This window comes from Opisthocomus hoazin, chromosome 2, assembly GCF_030867145.1.
Source record: "Opisthocomus hoazin isolate bOpiHoa1 chromosome 2, bOpiHoa1.hap1, whole genome shotgun sequence".
Taxonomy (NCBI): domain Eukaryota; kingdom Metazoa; phylum Chordata; class Aves; order Opisthocomiformes; family Opisthocomidae; genus Opisthocomus; species Opisthocomus hoazin.
Genome location: NC_134415.1, coordinates 113,550,422 through 113,569,506, shown reverse-complemented (window position 1 = coordinate 113,569,506; position 19,085 = coordinate 113,550,422). Strand labels below are relative to the sequence as shown.

Genomic DNA, 19,085 nt, shown 5'->3' with positions numbered 1-19,085 from the left:
CGAACATCAGAGTATCTATAAACAGAGCGAGGTAAAGGCAGAAGGACTCAAAGCAACCTCCCGTTGTAGCTTGCCTCCCCCTGCCAAACATGTTGACTGCTAAAAGGATTGTGAGAGTTATTGTTTGGACAGTTGCATTGTTTCTGCTGAACATCTGTATTGAGGAACGCAGATGCAACAGCAGGCGTGGGTAGGAGGAGAGACGAAAATAATTTGGCTCAGTTACAACATCCGTCAATTATAACATATAGAGAAGATGCAATTATATTAGCCAATACGTTGTGTTTTGAACCAGCTGACTTCCAGTGTTCCCTTCTTCTCTCAGGTTGATTAACCAGCGCTCTCTGACCACGGCATTTTGAAAGAAACCTCTGGATTGCACCTCTGATGCTACATTTGCAGATTGAACCATCTCTATGCTTATATCAATTTTATGAAAGTTCAAATACTTGCACTTTTTTGCTTTCAGAAAAGGTTTATATACTCTCAGAGAATAGGAGCAACAACACACGTTAATATGCAGAGACTAGCACAGCCCCAGCAGAGCGTGCAGGCCTATCATAACATCGTTATTTTTAGCCATGATACAATTACAATTAACTCTGTGGAGGTTTTGAAGCGCAGACTTTAAAGCTTGAGCTAGAAACTATGTTCATATGGATTTCTGTGCAGTGCTCTCGGAGCAAGCCCGTCGCCGTTGCCTGCGACGGCGCTCAGAGGCTGCTCCCTGCTGGCTCCCGGCAGCACCGCTGGCCGCAAGGGATTCCAATCCCCTCGCCGGGGGCTCTTCCAAAGGCATCAGGAAAAACCTATCCATATTCCAACTCAGATATCCCTCACTCGACCTATACCCATCATAGAAGGTACATGACACTTCAACAAAACGAGTACACTAATCATGGCTGAGGCACGAAAATGAGGAAAGAGCTGCTGCATTATGCTCCTCTGTCAAGGCAATCTGAAAATGAAATTTTGCACAATCTCACGCATTTCTCCTGTGTGTAATCCCACAAAATGACAGTCTCATTCTCAAAATACAATGAGGCCTCAGGACGTTGAAGCAACTCAAGAATTTCTGCCACCCACCAAAACCCAAAACGTCATCTCAAGGGAGTGAAGAAAAAAAAATAAAATGTGTGCTTGTTTGTAATCATTCTCAAGAATAAAACACAGCAGTGTAGATCTCAGGAACGACTGAGCCCACGGACTTTAATTTAGACTGGTACGAGCAGGTCACGCCTACAGAACCTGCTAAATTAGTATTTTATGTTCAGACTCCTTTAATGCTACATAACTTTTTTCTCCTATAGTCCACAGCAAAATCAGTCTCTTGTATGCTGCCACTCAAAACAGAACATGACAATTGAAGCAAATCACTGGCAGAGAAAGCCCAGTCAGAAAAACAGAGTCCTCTGTCACAGGTGCTCTCTTACGCAGCAAGATGAGCTTGTTGCTCACCTAAACCAAAAATCCGAACTCACTAAAAAGTAATAGAAAGACTAATCCCTTTTAATGGGCTCTGAGCATCCCATTCATAGCATACAGCGACTACCACTTACGCAAGCTTATAGGCATTTGTTTTTACTTTTCCAGCTACTTGGGGAAAAAAAAAGGCAGTGTTTTGAAGGAACAAGTGATTAAATCCTATTTCTAACACACTTTCCTCCATGTAAAGCTACAAAACATATCCCAGCACCTTTATTGGTCTATTTAACTTGGGCAATCTGCATTGCTCGAGGATCAGATTTCTTGCTCTACAAGATTATGCAGTCACAGTTCTTCTTCCTGCAGATGTAGATAAGCTACACCAACTAGAAGCCACATCTGACACTTAAGGACACGCTGCGCATAAAAATAAAGTACCACACATCAGCTAGACAAACTTATTTACACTCAGATTTTAGAAAATGGCACTGAGTTTGGACATCTAGAGGCCTGTAACTACTGGTGTCCCTCAGGGGTCAGTACTTGGCCCAGTCTTGTTCAACTTCTTCGTCAATGACCTTGATGAAGGGACAGAGTGTACCCTCAGCAAGTTTGCTGATGACGCAAAACTGGGAGGAGTGGTAGATACACCAGAAGGCTGTGCTGCCATTCAGTGTGACCTGAATAGGCTGGAAAGTTGGGCAGAGAGGAACCTGATGAAGTTCAACAAAGGCAAATGCAGGGTCCTGCACCTGGGGAGGAACAACCCCATGCACCAGTACAGGCTTGGGGTGGACCTGCTGGAGAGCAGCTCTGCGGACAGAGACCTGGGTGTCCTGGTGGACGACAGGTTAACCATGAGCCAGCAGTGTGCCCTGGCTGCCAAGAAAGCCAATGGAATCCTGGGTGCATTAGGAGGAGTGTGGCCAGCAGGTCGAGGGAGGTTCTCCTTCCCCTCTACACTGCCCTAGTGAGGCCCCATCTGGAGTACTGTGTCCAGTTCTGAGCTCCCCAGTTCAATAAAGATGAAGAACTACTGGAGAGAGTCCAGTGGAGGGCTACAAGGATGATGTGGGGACTGGAACATCTCTGCTATGGGAAAGGCTGAGGGAGATGGGCTTAGCCTGAAGAAGATAAAGCTGAGATGGACCTAATAAATGCTTATAAATGTCTCAAAGGTGGGTGTCAGGAATATGGGGCCAAATTCTTTTCAGTGGTGCCCAGCGACAGGACAAGGGGCAATGGGCACAAAATGAGGCACAGGAAGTTCCGTCTGAACATGAGGAAGAACTTCTTCCCTCTGACGGTGACGGAGCACTGGAACAGGCTGCCCAGGGAGGTTGTGGAGTCTCCTTCTCTGGAGATATTCAAGACCCGCCTGGACAAGGTCCTGTGCAGCCTGCTGTAGGTGACCCTGCTTTTGCAGGGGGGTTGGACTAGATGATTCCCAGAGGTCCCTTCCAACCCCTACCATTCTGTGATTCTGTGACCTAGAATTTACTCCCAGGGGCTCTCTTTGGAACCTAGGTTTAAATTTAGCATTTATACACCGATTGTAGCGTTAATTTCATTTTTGGCTTTTAAGAAGAAAGTGACCAAGGAATATCAGGAATAAGTTACCAGTTAGCACATACAGCTTGACATTGTTATCTCCTGTTCATGCACCACAAAAGAACTGGACTAAACAGTCTTTCAAGTGCATTTCCATTGCTTGCATGATTTACAGCGTCTAAACGTATTGTATATTTGCCTCCTATGTGTCAAGTTATCTCACATACACACACATTCATCTGGAAACACCATATGGGAGCAGAGTAACCTGGTTCTAATTTCCACCATCTAGTTCTGCCCTCGTATCTGACAGCTCCACGATCAGGCACTCTACGATCGTTTCACTCAGTTCTAGCCATGTAAAAGTTATGCACCTGGACAAAGGTAGTTGCCTTGACTTCTTCTGTCATCAAAGTGGGTGGGGGAAAAACCCACACCCGAAAGGCACCTTGAGAGAGCCAACGATGGGCAGCGAAGTGTCCCAAAGACACAGGAGACGTGGAGGTGTGTCTTTGCACTGACCGCCATCAGTTAAGGCCAGACACCCGAGTGTTCGGGCAACTCTCATACTTCAGTGAATGAACGCCGAATCTTGGTTCCCAGAGTGCAGAGTCCAGGCAGCAAAGGCTTCCTTGTACAAAACAGTCTTTTCTCCCTTCTTACTTTCAAAATCAACCAAAGTTCTGTCAGTTTCTACACATCCTGCATAAAATGCGGCTTGGCATAGATGCACTGCTGATGGGCAAGTACTCACAGCACAGAATTTCCTATGAGAAACATCCTAGACGATCCCCAATTCAAGAAAAAAGAAAAGCCTTGTGGATGCACTGTGCTTGCAGGTTGGCAGTGGCAACCTGTAGCACTACCCCCATGCATGTGTGTGTGCATAATTCAATTTCTACAGTTACATCTCTGTTAGTGCCATTAGAGCTAGCAGAATGCTAGAACTAGCACCACGGTTTTGTGCTGTGGGACTCAATTGTCTCAATCGTTTGTTCTTACAGGACAGTAAGCACAATCCAGCATGATTTTGACCTGAACTCTCTTGCCCAATGCCCAGGCACAGTCCAGGAATTTTTCAGGGCTGGGGCGCCTCCTAACAGAAATCATTACTATGGATGTGCGTCACTTCTGGTGACTGAATGATCCTGGACACTCTCTGTCTACTGAAGTGTACAGGGGCTAGAAGTTTCTCATTTAAGAATTCAGCTTAACCGCTCTAATTTTAGGCAGTTCAGACCCTGAAGTCTGTTCGTCCACTTAGAGCTAGTGTTCGATTCTCCTATTGTGCAGAAACCCAGTCACACAGCTGAAGGTATGGGTAAGACAATCCTTCTACTGCAAGGTAAGCTAAACTTGGCAGTGAGACTGAGGAAATGCCCAGGAGCTAAATATTAATAAACTACAAGATAAGTGCAAGTGACTGAGAAATAATCCTTCTTTCTAAAAGAAAACTGCCAAGCAAAACATACCCTAATTGGAAGCAACAGACTGTGGGAGCAGAGGAAGAAAGCAGAAAGACTGCTTTGTTAATAATACCTGCTCCTAGAATAGGTCAAAACCCCTCATGGCATTTATAGACTATTTTCTGTACAATTAATTGAACAAAATGTCTAAACTGATCTTCCCCTTACAGACAAAAATCATTATGCTTCATGAAAATGAAAGAAGGAATGACAGAGTAGCAGCTACTACGTGGCCTTGATTTTTATTAAATTGCCAAGTGTAAAGCACATACATGTGTATTAGTTACGCATATAGCTATGCAGACCATTTATTGGGGAAATTGTGCCTGTGCTTTTTTTATGGGTATGGACAAAGCACATCCTAACAAGTCAGAAAGCAACTAAGGGGACTGAAGGAAAGACTGCATCCTAAACTACAGTCCAGGCAAAATGCGAAGTGCCTGTTGGTGGATTTAAGAACACGAGAGCCAATTCCCACTGTCAAAGAGAGCTAAGTATGCTCTGCTGTTCAGGAGCCTAGGCTTTGCCTTTAAACTCTTCACCTCCACAATGCCAAACCGAGGGCAACACAAGCTACTCCTCGCAGCCACCTCCCCCAGACCTAAACCTGCGGTGCGAGAACACACGCGTGCCCGAGAGCGACCCTCGGAGCAGCACGTTCCCCCAGCTGGAGCGTACGACAGCGGGCGGCAACAGGAGTGGGACCGGAGACCCAGCCGTGGGTCCGGCTAGCGCTAGGGATACCCAGGGTCACTCTTCTGTCTAAGCTGTGAGACCACGAGCGAGAACCAGCAGCTATGTCCCGAAGTGAGGCAGGAGGTCTGCAGGCTGCCGGCGGCGCTTGCTCCGCAGGGTGGAGAGGCAGACAAGCACAGAGAGTCCTCCCGTAACAAAAGCACTTTTCTTTAGTGAACGTGTAGCACTGAAAAGGCACTATGAAGAATCACAGGAGACACATTCATTTAAAATATCTATTGAAATTACAAATTAAACTCTTCAATATGGTTCAAAGTACAAAACACAACATTAAAAGGCATTCAACAGCTCTTTTATACATCACAGTGTTAGTGGCACAAAATGTACTTACTTTTCAAATACATCAACAGAACTATTTTTACACTGGTCAAATACATTATTTATGCATACGCATGACTCCTTCATGCTTATCCCTATACAAGTTTAAAATACATCCATGATAAAATGACCAAGAAAGGTTCAGTTATGTACCACGTACCTGTACCTAATGTTCCTGGAATTCTTATAAGAGAGATACACAAATCAAAGCAATAATGAAGACCACAGGGCTCTAAACACAAACAGCATGCCTTACTTAGTATAAGTGCATTAGCAATTAAGCACTGATGCAGGCTTTTTGATGTCTTTAGTATCACTGTCATCAACAACCGTATTCTACCTGTTTCCTCTGGATTTTAGATCATGTATGTGAAATGTACAAACTTTGGTTTTAAAAAAGCAAACCTGCACAAAGCTTTATGCATGCTGCACCTCATTGGGATGAGAATGGCCTGTATTAAAATATATTTATTCCTATACAGTAGAATACCTACAGATGAAATGCACAAAACTTCATTTTTATCTTCCTGCCCATAACAATTTTAAATCTAAAGCACTTCATCATTTTCTGATCTATTAATATTTTTTCCTGTCAGCTCCATAAACAAGACAGCTTTTCACTAATGTTGACTGTGTTTCCTGCATGTCAGGAGATCAGCTGTAACCTGCAAGTTGATCCAGTCAGGTCTTATTTGGGATTTTGCCTAATTCATAAGCTGGAGTATTTGAGGAAAGATCATGCTGCTTGGTATGTCAGAGAAAGCATCCCAAATTCTTGGCATGCTAAAGTCAGTAGTAGGAGGTTTCAAGATGAATGCCAACATGAATAAAATTGAAATATTAACACAAAACTACAGTAAGCACTTATATATAATCTTTCATCACAGAATCTTGAAGAGCCTCAAAACCAATGAATTTGCCCTCACAGCCCTCCTGTGGGGTAGGTAAACACTGGTCCGTCCATTTAAAAGATGGTTAAATTGAGATAACAGGAGATAAGTGACTTGTCCAATATCACGTGGGGACAACCCAATGCTACTGCCACTGAAGTCAGTGCAGGCTGTGCTACTGGTCTCTCTCAGGACTGACTCCAGCCCAACTAACAAACGGCAAGCCTAGGGAGATGCAAACCCTCTGGAGTCTGGACTCCACACGCAGTCCCATGCTTGCTAGAGAGGACACCACTTCACCCCAAGAGAACATGCAAGTGATGTACTGTTACAAATTCCATTAAAAACTGCATTGAAGACAATGCAAAAAACCTGAACAGTATAACCGTAAAAACGCAACAGAACTCATGCAGTGAATCTTCTTTTTCTGGTGAAAATCTATGAAGACAAAGCTGTTGTAACAGAATTTCATCTGAAAAGCAGCAGAGACAAAGAACTGTTTTTCCATGACAGGGGGTTTAAATGGCAGAGTTTAAAATAATGTATTTACACTTCAATTTCAGGGTATTAAATGTCACACTATAAACATAAACTGTAACATAAAAACGCCCTGAATTCTGAACTCAATACATCATCACCAGAAGTTGATACTTTGGAAACAAACCAACATAAAAAAAAAAACCAAAACAAAACAAAACAAAAATCCCCGAGAACAATAGAGATGGAATGACATGTAGCAAACCTGAAAAGTTTAGGTATTTGGTAAAAATATGCAGGCATATATTCTATCCCAATATCCAGGATGTGAAACAAGAGATATGTCATAAAAATCTCCAGTAGCGATTCAAGTATGTTGAAATCAGAGATATACTGACAGAAGTACACAGTCTTCTGATTATATGTAATGTCACCTCTGAGCATCAATTCTAAACTACCATTTAAAAATGTCTTTATTTGTAAAGGACTTCTTTTGCTTTTTCTTTTAAATCTGGAAATGCATTAATTTTGTCATTGATTATTAACTGGCCACAGAGTACCGTGGAAAACTCAAGTTTTGCCATATTGCCACATAAAGGCTGTCTCTAAGAAAGGCACAGAGGAAATAAACCTCGTTCCAGGACACTCCGGTAGTGTCTCCAGACCACTGCACCTCTGCTGCTTACTATCATCCCAGTAGCAGAACTGGTCATTAGAGCCACTGCCACATACAGTGAAATCCCTTAGTGGTCCCAACTAGAAAATTAACAACCCATGAGATCGTTATGTCCTGTTGTCCAGTTTTTTCATTTCTCCAGTTAAATAGAATTGCAGGGCCAAGGTTGAGAGGCCATAGTTCAAGCTTACCTGCAGGACACTGTCCTTCGCAGAAGGGTTTCCATCGCTTTCGTACGCCGAAGCTCTGACTCGGGACAAGCCAGGTGCTTGGCTCCCGGTACCACCGGGGAGATGGACCAGCGCCAGCGCCGGAGTTCACTGCCTGCTGAATCCAGCAGTGCTTCACACACCCCCGGGGGCTGGCACACAGCGATCGAATGCGCTATCCAGACCTCCCTACAGATGTTTTTGAACAACTAAGCAATTTTCAATAACAAGATAGCTAAAATACTAAAAACACTGTGATAACAAAAACAGATATTGCGAGTAAAGCTCTGAACTGTGCACTGCCATAAACCATCTGAAGATATCACAGGGAGTTCAGACTTGCTGCAAACCAGATAACCTTTTTCTTCATTGTATAATGGCTGAACTCATTAACATCAAACCAAATAAGCAAACTGCAGATAGCCTCCAGCTCCTGGAGCTAAAATCTGTGGTTAGATACAGTTTGAATGTGGATACCATAAATCTTGGAAAAAGGGAGAGGTGAATCAGTTCAAGAGTAGTTTTATAAAAATACAGTGGCCCTTTTCAAAATTGTGCCCTACATTTTTTTATTTAACAGATAGACAGAACAAAACGAAAGGTAATAAAGAAAGGAGTCATTTCCTTATGCTTGAGCTACGAAAACATGCTCCCAGCCTGTGACAGCAGCCAGAAGCAGCTGTATTTAACGGTCTTAGTACACTTTCAGTGTGAAGTTATCCTGGCTTCAACTTATTCATCCATCTCAGTACACTGATAATGCACAGAAATAAATGATGATGAAAAAAACCACAGTCAAACTTCTAATCCACAAGCCATTCAGAATAATGTTTTCCTTCAGCACTACAGCCAGACATACACATTGTTTCAGGTGCATCACATTTCATGGCAAGAAGTTATTAGTCAAATTCTTGCAGGCTTAAAATCAGAGCATGATGGTTTTCAACAAAATATTTCTGAAGAGTAACTGCAATGATTAATAGCGTGTTGACTAGCACGCTTTACTACACTGGAAACACACCACTGTGAATTCTGAAAAACTATCAAATCAAGTGATTATTTTTCAGATGAAAACTTGTTTCGTCACAGCATTGTTACTAAGAGCACGCACCATACACCATACGATATTAACTCTGAAAATGGGCTAAGTAGTTTAAATGTAAAGTACAACTTCCACAAACATCCCAGGTATTTTTATTATTAACTACAGGGATAACTGCAGGGATAACCCTGATGTATTTTTACGCTTAAGAGGAAAGATTCATTGATAAACCAAGAGTCTGCTAAATAGTAAAGTTATTCTTGTATTTTTTAATAATTGCCCTAAAGACAGAAGCAAGCTATCTTGAACTTCCAAAATATTTCAATAGCACAGCTATTTACACATTTGGTTTAAATAGGATTACATATATCTCTCTATATAAAAAGATTAAGATACCTGGATTAGGAGTTACGTAGCCCTGTAAGTGTAGCAGAACCGTAAACAACAGCAAAAAAATAACAACTCAGAAAAACACTAGTGGTCCAGCAGTAATCAATACCATCACTGCATTTTTAAAAGAACCTTGATTAGATAGCAGGTTTGTGCCACCACTCAACCTTACAGCTTCAGCAATTTGTTATTAAAATGTAGCTTTCAATCAAACAAATTTCTTGTAAGACTTCAAAAAGTTCCCGGAAGGCAACAGGACCAACTTTGTCCTTCTAACCCTCCCCATATTTCAAGAAAGGCATAGGATGGCCTATATGCACCTTATTGATTTTGCTATACTTGGAAAAACAGGTACTAAAAAGGACATTGTGATGGCTTTAACAAAAACAGATGTGCAATAAACCAAGTAAACACACATCAAGTTGACTACCTGATTTAAATGATAGGCAACTTAAATACACACAGGAATAAGACAGCAAATTTGGAAGTGAACAGATATGCAGAAGTTCAGGTTTGTATGCGTTTTCAGCTTGTTTTGCTGGTGTCATTCAGCACAGTTCCCAGCCCACCAGCAGGGCAACAGCAACTTTTTGCATTATGCTTAGCAGTATCGCCTTGTCGTTTCAGACAGTTACCTGGGTCCATGGTCTCCCTTTAGCACCAAACTTGCCTTCCACTACCCTCCTTGTCTATTATCAATCGATCTATGCAACAGTAGTAACAACAGTTCCCAGAACCAAGACTGCGTGTCAATGAAAAGCAGAACGGGGCAAGTAAGGCTACGACAATGTAAGTGCAAGAGGGAAACATCAACAACAGCGATAAAATCAAAACATGTGTTGCGATGAGTCCAGTCTTCTCTCAGTCTAGGTAGGTAGAGGGTCGTCGTCTCCTTTATTACATTTGCACTTGCAGCACAGAACAAACGGTGTAGCAAGAAGAAGGAAAGGGGAGGCCACCAAAAGTAGAAGACCAAATCCTGCAAAAATTCCTACCACCTGCAAGAGAAAGGAATAGCATCGCATTAGGGATAACAATTGCCTAGATTCTGCTGACACTGGTGCATCTTCAGCACCCTTCAAAAGGATCGTAGCAAATGCCAGTGACCTTACCAGTGCCAGGACTTCCCCTCAAGCGCATGCTACAGTCAGCTCCTGGGATCAGTAAATGTGAGCGAAACTGGAGAGCAAACGTTCATGTTTCCTTGCTCCAGTCAGAACCGCGCCACACAACTCAGTTCCATCACATAAAGTGATGCGGGTGGTTATTTGCCTTTTTGAGTTTTGCTGTATCTCAAACAACTAATGAAGAATTGACTAGACACTTTTTTCTTGATCAAACATAAATATTAAATATCATTATCAAGACAACAGAGTTAGAGACTCCCTCTTTCAGGTGCTCCCCTTTTTGCTTTAGAAAGCTCCAGAAAGAAGCAGACAAGGTTCTGGTGCTGTCCACGGAGAATCTGGGAAGACTCCCACAAACTTCCCACCAGCAGGAACACAAGCCTGGGAATCTCAGCCACAGATGACAAACACTATGGACTACAGGAGGACTTTGCATATGCCAAATGGCTTTTTGCAGTCAGACCTGACCTCACCCTGCTGCTTCAGGGGACATGACCTAACTCTATCTAAAAGCACTTCTTCACTGACATTTACTGAGCATCCCCTTCGCAGCACGGGCAGAGGACCACAGACCTATCCAACCTGTCAGTGCGACAAGCTCTACTATTTTCTACAGAATTTAAATTTGGAAAATTATTTAAAAAAACCCATTCAAGTTGAGATTCATTGCCTGAGGAACTGTCCCATTTGCCATAGGCAACTGTAAGAGTAACGCTGCAAAAATACGCCCGTAAGTTATTTGAGAAAATAATTCAGATTTATTCACATGAGCGTGTCTGTGAATAATTTTGAATAATGCAGGCAGGAGCGGAATGCTAATCTGCCAGCAAAACCCCACAACAGAAGGCAGAATGAAATCAGAGCACAGTACTCATTAAGAATTTTTCTAGCCAGGGCTAGATACGCCACTTCAATTAGCCGGCCAATATTTAATTAGCCATGGTATTTACGGGCTGATTCCGGCGTCCTTTTCGCCGGCCACGGACAGCTGCTCGCCTGGACCAGCGCGTTTCTGCTCGCCGCTGCTGGTCCCCAGGCGGGGCTGCAGGGAGGCGGCGGGCGGGAGATGGCGCTGCGGGACAGCCGCGGCCTCCCGCAGCCCCCCGCCCCAGCTTCGGGATCCCCGGGGGCAGCCCCAACTCCCTTGCCCCAGCAACTTCACTTCTCGCCAAGAGCAACTTCTTCGTCGGCTTCCGAGGCGTGCGGGTTCCGTTACTCGTTCTTTTTTTTGGAGGTGCTGACAGTCTGGCGCAACTTCCATTTACCGACCTTGGCATTTACTGGCTACAGACATAAACCGAAGCTAAATTCTCATCGTCTGCAAAAGCTGTGAGCTGCAGCTATCGCCGTACTGCTCCTTGGAGATGGCACGCCCATGCCTAGCTCTCTGCAGCCCACACTAAGGGTGCACCGTTCAGACTGACCCAAGGTGGAAGTTTGCAATTCAGTGGACCTTCCTTTCAGCCTCAATATGCCATCAAAGAACTCATTAAGTTTCATTTTGTTTGTTGGTTGTTTGTTTTTTTCTTTATTTTGGAGAGGTTTTCTTGTGGTTTTGTTTGTTTCTTTGTTTTTTAAACAAAACTGCCTGCTGAGTATTACTTACTCCTTTTCCACTTGGTTCTGTGGCTTCTGAAGAGGTTGCTGCCCAACTCAGTATCAAGCCACTCCCTCTAGCCAAAACAAATATATTTTTTTTAAATCCACAAACAACAAACCAAAGGCTCACCTCAGTTTGCCTTGGATAAATAGTCAAGGAAACTTAACATAAGGAAATAACTGCAATGTTGATTTGGCTTTAGCGGGTTTAGCAGAATTATATCCTGATTTGGAGAGAAATATCACTTTTCTCAACAATGACCAGAACAGCAAACATACCATCAAGCACATTTGCACTAACTACTGTGGCTAAGAACAGATTCCAAGTATCAGATTAATCACCTCATATTACAGGTATATCAAGTAAGCTTATACACCCACACACTTTCTAAGATACCATTGGCTAAGCCAAGCAAAATGCGGTCACCCCGGGGTGTCAATGGAGAGGGAGTGGTGTGATCATTCTTCTTCTATTTCAGTTTAGCTGCTTGTCCAGACTTGGGGTTTACTCTCTGGACTTGGGCTTTATGCTTTAATGGAAAGAAATCTGCATTTCACGAAAAGCACTTCGTCTCAAGCTAAGGTAGGTATTTACCAGCACACTGTTAATCTAGGAAGAGATGACTCAGATACTCAGATATTCCTCTACTTCTGAAGTGACTGTGAAGGCAGATTGGACTAAGTCACATACTGGCATTTATACTGTATGCACTGAAGTAGTGCAGAGAGCTCTTTCATCACCAGCATTCATGCTGGGTCCAGTAAGACTGGATCTAGACTACAAGAGGTATCCCCACATCTTTTGTAACTGTCAGTTTCATTTTGTGTTTGGAATTACAGATAAGCTCCCTGGGTTACCTTCTATCCAGCCTACATGAAGGAGTCAACTGGAGTCCATAGCAAGATACCTGGCTCTGTAAACGCACCTTTCCTAGTTCTCCATGGCTTTCTGCCAAGGAGTGTCCTCTCTGGGAGAGCCACCTGTTCCTCTCCAAGCTACAGCCCTCTTTAAACCTGCTACAAAAATTAGTTACGATTTGGCAAGGAATTTTTCCCTAAGGTGTTAAAACGAGTGAGACAAAGGAAGGCACTAGGACAGTAGTAGACCTGTACAGAGCATTCAAAGATCTGAGCTTTACCTGTGTTCTGTGCCAGATAACAGATGCCCTGGAGTGTCCCAGCTTATTTCGGCAAGGTCCTTTGTCATAATGTATAAGAAGAAAATCATCCTACAAAGTATTAAATGAAAAGGTAGGTAATAAACAGAAGTACAAACTGTTCTTCAAGGTATAAAATACTATTTCCTAAGAACTTATAACCAGGAACTGTACAGGAAGATAAAAGTTTAGTGAGGTGGATACAGCCAGGTCTAATCTTTCCAAAGTCACAGAATCACAGTTAAGTGTCTTCACAAACAGATTTGTTTAGCACTTGTTATAGGATCTCAACCTGCATATTTAAATGTTAGTATGGAGTTCAGCAAGAGGATCAAAAAGATAAGCTGCCCATTGCGTGTATTTTATACACATACAGAAAGAGACAAGGAAAATGAATACTTGTACCACAGACATCGTAAACTTGGTTCCTTTTATTAGTTGAAGAACAAAAGGACAGTACAGATTTCTGAGAAATGATATCCCTATCTGTCCTGCCATCCTTTGGCAAATCAGTCAAGATAGCAGGCTTAGTACCAAGGGAACACTGCTCTTTAAACGAGCATGTGAGAAGCCTGTGACTTAAAGACTGTTAGTAAAGCATTCAAACGGGACAACCACAGGATTTGAATAGTCAGAGTGGCTTTCTGGAACCTTAAACACTTCCTTTGCTATTGTTAACAATGCTATAAAATAAAACAGATGACATGGAAACAGATGTTGTATATACTCTGATCCTTGGGCACGATAACAGGCTGATTAAAAAAACCCCATAAACATATGACAGCAGCATCTTATACACTGACAAATTCCTGGTGTTAGGAGAACATTGTGTTCTTTTTCATATGTCAGATCTATTTCTTGTCCCACAGAATACAATGAATGGTAAACAAATCTCACTACTAGCCTCCTGCATGGTGACGCACCAAATCTAAAATTTGTCTGGTAAACTTCCACAGATTGAGAACATTGCTATACTCATCCTGTAACTCCTTCAGGCAGGGGAACATTGAAAAGTCAGTACTAAATAAAATATTAAAAAAAAAGGCAGCAAAAACCCCTCCAAACCCATGTTACTTACTGTGTAAAGATTGCAAACAACATTTTCATAAAATTTTACTTTATAATGATTATTTCCTGACTCACACAGGCAAAACACTAAGATCACAAAGGTCAGACAAGTCAAACAGAGTGTACAAATCCTATCAAATTACCAGTGTCAGCTCTAGTGGGATGCAGTCCACCAAGCTGGGCAGAAGTGAGTGAGCTACTATTTAATTGATTAATGAGACAGCTGGATGGCAAAGCAATGAAATTCTAAGCTTCTGAGAATCAGAGTGCATGGCATGTACTCACATCAAGAGATTCCAGACAGTACCAGCAAAAGGCATGTTTGCAGTTCTTACACATCATTTGGGCGCAGCCTTCATCTCGTTCAATGTAAACTTTACACTTTGGACAGCGTTTGATTGGAGCATCATCTTCTTCCATTTTAAAAACTGAACTGTGGGAGAGAGTGAGGAATTCATAAGATGTGTAGCCATGAAGAAGAGAAGAACTTCTAAGAAAAGTGCTAAGAAGATAAGCCTACTTTTTTATCTGAGGAAAAAACTATAAATTAGTTAGAGATCCAGGTATTTAACTGAGTTTTGTTAACCACATATTTTGGCTATACTCTATTTTTCAAACATATCTCCAGGAAAAAAGTGTTTAATGCCCACGTAAGAATCAGGACATTTTCTCTACCACATATTTTACCAACTGTTTTTGTTATCTAGTGATACTAACAGATATTATACTGTTTTATCCTGGAATATATCAGATGAGCAGCAGCTAGTTCACACCTGAATGCTTTGTATGTCTAGATCATTTTCCTTTTTCCTCCTTTCTCCTTTCTCAGCAAAGAAGAGGAAGCAATCCCTTGATGGCACAACAAGCCCAGAACACATTCCTTCGGACTGGGGCACCAGGGAGAGACTGCTTGTCTCTGCCCTCCTTGAGGATCCTCCCTAGGGATTTCCTTCCAAATCAGCAACCATGAGGTTTTTGGGCATGCCATTCCTTCAGAGTTGATCTCTTCATCTCTAATCATGTCCTAACAAGTCGTGGTTCATGAGTTAGGGTCAGGACCTTCTTGTCTTGCACCACTGTGCAAAACCATGGGATGTCCCCTCATATCGTGGGCACAACACAGAGGAATGTGGGAACACTAGAATGACATTTATCTCCCTCGAGTAGCTTTCTACCGTATGCAGGCCTTATGCACACCAACTAAAACGTACCTTAACAAATGACACTTTATGCAGCCACTGCCAGTGGGAGATACAAGAACGACTGATGGGGAATCAACAGTTTGCTGGAAAACAGGACTGACCCTTGACTGATTGGTTGATTTGCCCAACAGTAGGATAAAAGGACACACATTTGTTAGTCACACTAGGGGCAATCATATTACAGAAAAACATTTTCAGTCCATAACTACAGGAAACCCCAAATGCATGGTAGCATGCTGGTAGCAACTGCTACTGACGCATTATGCTCCATAATAATGAAACAACAAACCTCAATGGAGTGAAAAATGACGCATGAAATGAAAACTGAAATCAAGCAAAACACTAAGGAAAATAAATAGTTTTTTGTCTTGCCATGAAGTTTAGTGAGCTTCAGCTCTGGTCAATCACACACAAAAAACGTGCAAAAGTTACTATATTTGACCAGGAACTCATGACAGCATCCTAACTGGTCATCTGTTACAGCAAAGCTTGAAAGAAGACAAGTTATGAATAGCTAAGTCCAAGGCTGGCCAGAGCTTTAACAACACTTGAACTGCTACACAATCTTTGAAAAAACCCAAACATTAAGTAGAACACATGTACAATGGCCTTTCTTACTCACTGGCTGCAATATGACAGTGGAAACAGCTTGAAGCAGAACTTAAAGATTATTGGCCAAGTGTGCAGCAGTTCCGTTGATTGACAGAACATGCTAAAAATCACTGTCTAGCATGATATTACCAATGCTCACATTGTCCAAAATAGCAGAAGCAATGAGATCGTCTCTGAACAGAAGTTCACCAGCTGCCTGGATATCTGGATATATCTGGGGCAGATATCTGGGGGCAACAGGGCTGCTGACAGAGGCTCAAGCAGCTCCTTTGTGCTTTACTGGGAATGATGGCAAGGACTGAGGCTTCCAAGAGCTATCCGGTTTGGGAATACAGCATTAAAGGAACAGGAATGACTAAGTGAAGGAAATGGCTTTAAAATAAAGTATCAGGAAAACGCCTCTTTACTATTCATACTCCAGTTTGTTCAAAGATCAAGTGTTTTGTTTCTAAATACTTGATCTTTTGCAATACTTTACCTTGTTTCTCCTGGAAGAAAAGAGAGTGGCATGTTCTCTTGACAGCCTTGACCTGGATGCCAATTAGATTTGCAAGCAGAGCAGAACTCAGTGTCGCAGGCTTTGCACTGGACCAGCTGGGGGTCCTGTGGGCTTGTTTCCTGGAGCTGGCAAACTGCCTGGCAAGTAGAGGATGGACACCAAGTCCGACACGGATCCAAAAGCACTTCTGTAAAGAGCCGTAAAAGAACAAAATTCAAAGGCGGTTACAAGACCAGCTGTCCATAACAACGCATTCCAGCTGAGGTTGACTGGCAGGGCATTTGAAGACACACATTTTCAAAAGAAGCTTTTTAATTTATGCTACTCACTTTGGCATAAATCTTGGTGGCTTTACAAACAGGAACCAAACTAAAGTGAGTTTCCTGAGTTTGAAGTAATTGTCCACTTTCATTCACTGAACTAAACTTCATCTAAGAATGAGATGTTGTGTTTTTCTTCAGCTGTACTTTAAGTTAAACAGAGCATATACTATGCAGGTATAACCCATCAGAAAGTGTTTTTACAGTACCTTGCCCAGTAGGACTCTATTTCAAGTTAGCCTCTGCCCTAATGTAACCACATGACTAGCAATAGCATAAGACTGTTATACAGCTTCATCCCTTTCTTTGAGGCTTCTTACTGGTTAGTCATTTCACGTTTCAAAGCCTGCTGAAGTCAGTAAAAACCTACCAATGACTTCACTGGTTTCTAGGCTGGGTCCTGCCCTCAGCAAAACCTTACTGTAAGTTCTCTATGGCCACACAGTTCCACATCCCCACAGGCACCCAGTCAGCTTATAGCCTCATAAAAATTAACAAGGTTCATGTTATCATTACACAGCACTTCCTAGTAATTCTGCATAGATGGAATCACAGGAGATAATGGTGGCTCCATAAAAGGGGTCAGCTTACCTCCCCATCCCCTAGAGTACTGGTAGTCACCTCAAACAGTAAAGCTCTAAATAGAAGTCACTCCCTCGGTCATAGAGCAATTTAATACATAGTAATTTTCTTTCCTTAGTTTATTCCCAGAATGTTGCAATTCTGGGAATCACCCAGGCAAGAACAGAAACAATGTTTTTTGTTGTTGTTGTTTTTTTTTCTGTGATGACCAAACAATTAATGCACAATGCTACTGCATGAACATGTGTGGAGCCAGATTCTGATTTATGGGATTGCTCTGGAGTGACACCATTCCCACAGCCTTGCAATGGGTTGTGTTACATGTGTTACCTCTTTCAAACTGTAGCTTCTTATATCTTTGCATGATTTCTGATGCAACCATGCACTCAATCTGTTGAAGGAATGAAAAGGAAAAGATAAATTCCAATTAGGAACAGCAATAATCTAAGCGATTTTCAACAAGTGGAGGCAAAATATTTGACCTTTAGTGAATTATTAGAAACATATGTTGGCAACAATGGCAGCTGTAACATACAGAGCAAGCCACATATAAACATCCTGGAAAGAAAAGAAAAAAAATCCCTGTCTGCAGTAAAAGCATACCTCATTTTCTTGCAGATGACCTCGCTTTGGGCAGGCAGCATCAGGGCAGCTGATTGCTGTTTCTAGACCTTCTTTGATCAAAAGTTCCACATACTGTTTTAGGCACTGTAAGAGAGCCAAAGACTGAGTTAACCATCCCACCAAGAATAAATCAGTCAGCATTTTAACACCTTTCCTCTGAAAACCTGAAGAACTCAAAACTTCTTTGAAAAAACAGATACTACTGAGTCCCTTTTACAACCACGGGCCATGCTCACAAGCTTTTGCCACAGTTATACCTTTAAATAGAAAACATAAGTTTATTTCCCCATCAAATAACTCTTCCTCAATTTAAAATATGCAGCATATTAAAAAATAACAGTACTGGGGTAAAGGATAAATCAAACAAGGACCTATGAGGGGAAAAAAATAATAAAACATCACCAAGATAAAGTTAGATTAACCACACTCCAAAAGTCTTTATGTGACTGGAAACCATACATAGCTTAGTAAGCAGCAACTACCCATAGACAGACATCTGTCAAGCACACCAGAGAGCAAAAGGGAGTGGTGTATCTTGCCTTCTATTGCTAGAAAATAAATATCTGAACTTCATGGTTAAAGATATGTTTTCCATAGGAAGGCAAAATGGGAGAATTAGGACTCCCAGAAGAACTACAGTTTCCATGGGGACCGAATAATAAATATTGGTAATACTAATAGTTTTCTCCCCTAGCAACCACAGCATTTTACCCAAGTCATAACTGAAAACGTAGCATCTAACACAGTTGTGTGCAGCACGACTGTCAACGAAACAGAGAAGAAAGATACGTATTTCAGACTAAGGGCAAATTAAGACTTAAGCCTGTTATTCTTGCAGAGCAACCACCCCCCTCCACCTCTGCACTACCCACATCAAGGTGAGAGCCAGTGCATAGGTGTCTGCTGAGGAGGCAAGGGGAGCAATGGAGAGAGAATGATCTTTCTCTCTGCAGATAGCGTGCAACTTCTGCCAGCCTAACGCTACACAGCAAGAGCAAACGAAGGTCTGCTTTCCAGCGGATGGGTCACCCTGCTGTGTTCTCACCCTGCTATGAGCTCAGCTGGCAGTGGCAAACTGGAGACGACTACAGAAAG

General features: G+C 42.3%; 1 protein-coding gene across 4 annotated transcripts in view; it reads right to left on the bottom strand.

Moving 5' to 3' along the window:
- Positions 1–5,399: 5,399 nt before the first annotated feature.
- RNF144A (ring finger protein 144A) overlaps positions 5,400–19,085 on the bottom strand; it is a 71,049-nt gene continuing 57,363 nt past the window's right edge. For all 4 annotated transcript variants that reach the window (XM_075414799.1, XM_075414798.1, XM_075414801.1 and 1 more), the window contains 6 exons: positions 17,970–18,074; positions 17,697–17,757; positions 16,444–16,651; positions 14,437–14,584; positions 13,066–13,155; positions 5,400–10,198 (listed from right to left, as the gene is read on the bottom strand). In XM_075414799.1, the coding sequence (XP_075270914.1) occupies positions 10,067–10,198; positions 13,066–13,155; positions 14,437–14,584; positions 16,444–16,651; positions 17,697–17,757; positions 17,970–18,074 (744 nt within the window). In that variant the 3' untranslated portion in view covers positions 5,400–10,066. The remainder of the gene's footprint in view (positions 10,199–13,065; positions 13,156–14,436; positions 14,585–16,443; positions 16,652–17,696; positions 17,758–17,969; positions 18,075–19,085) is intronic.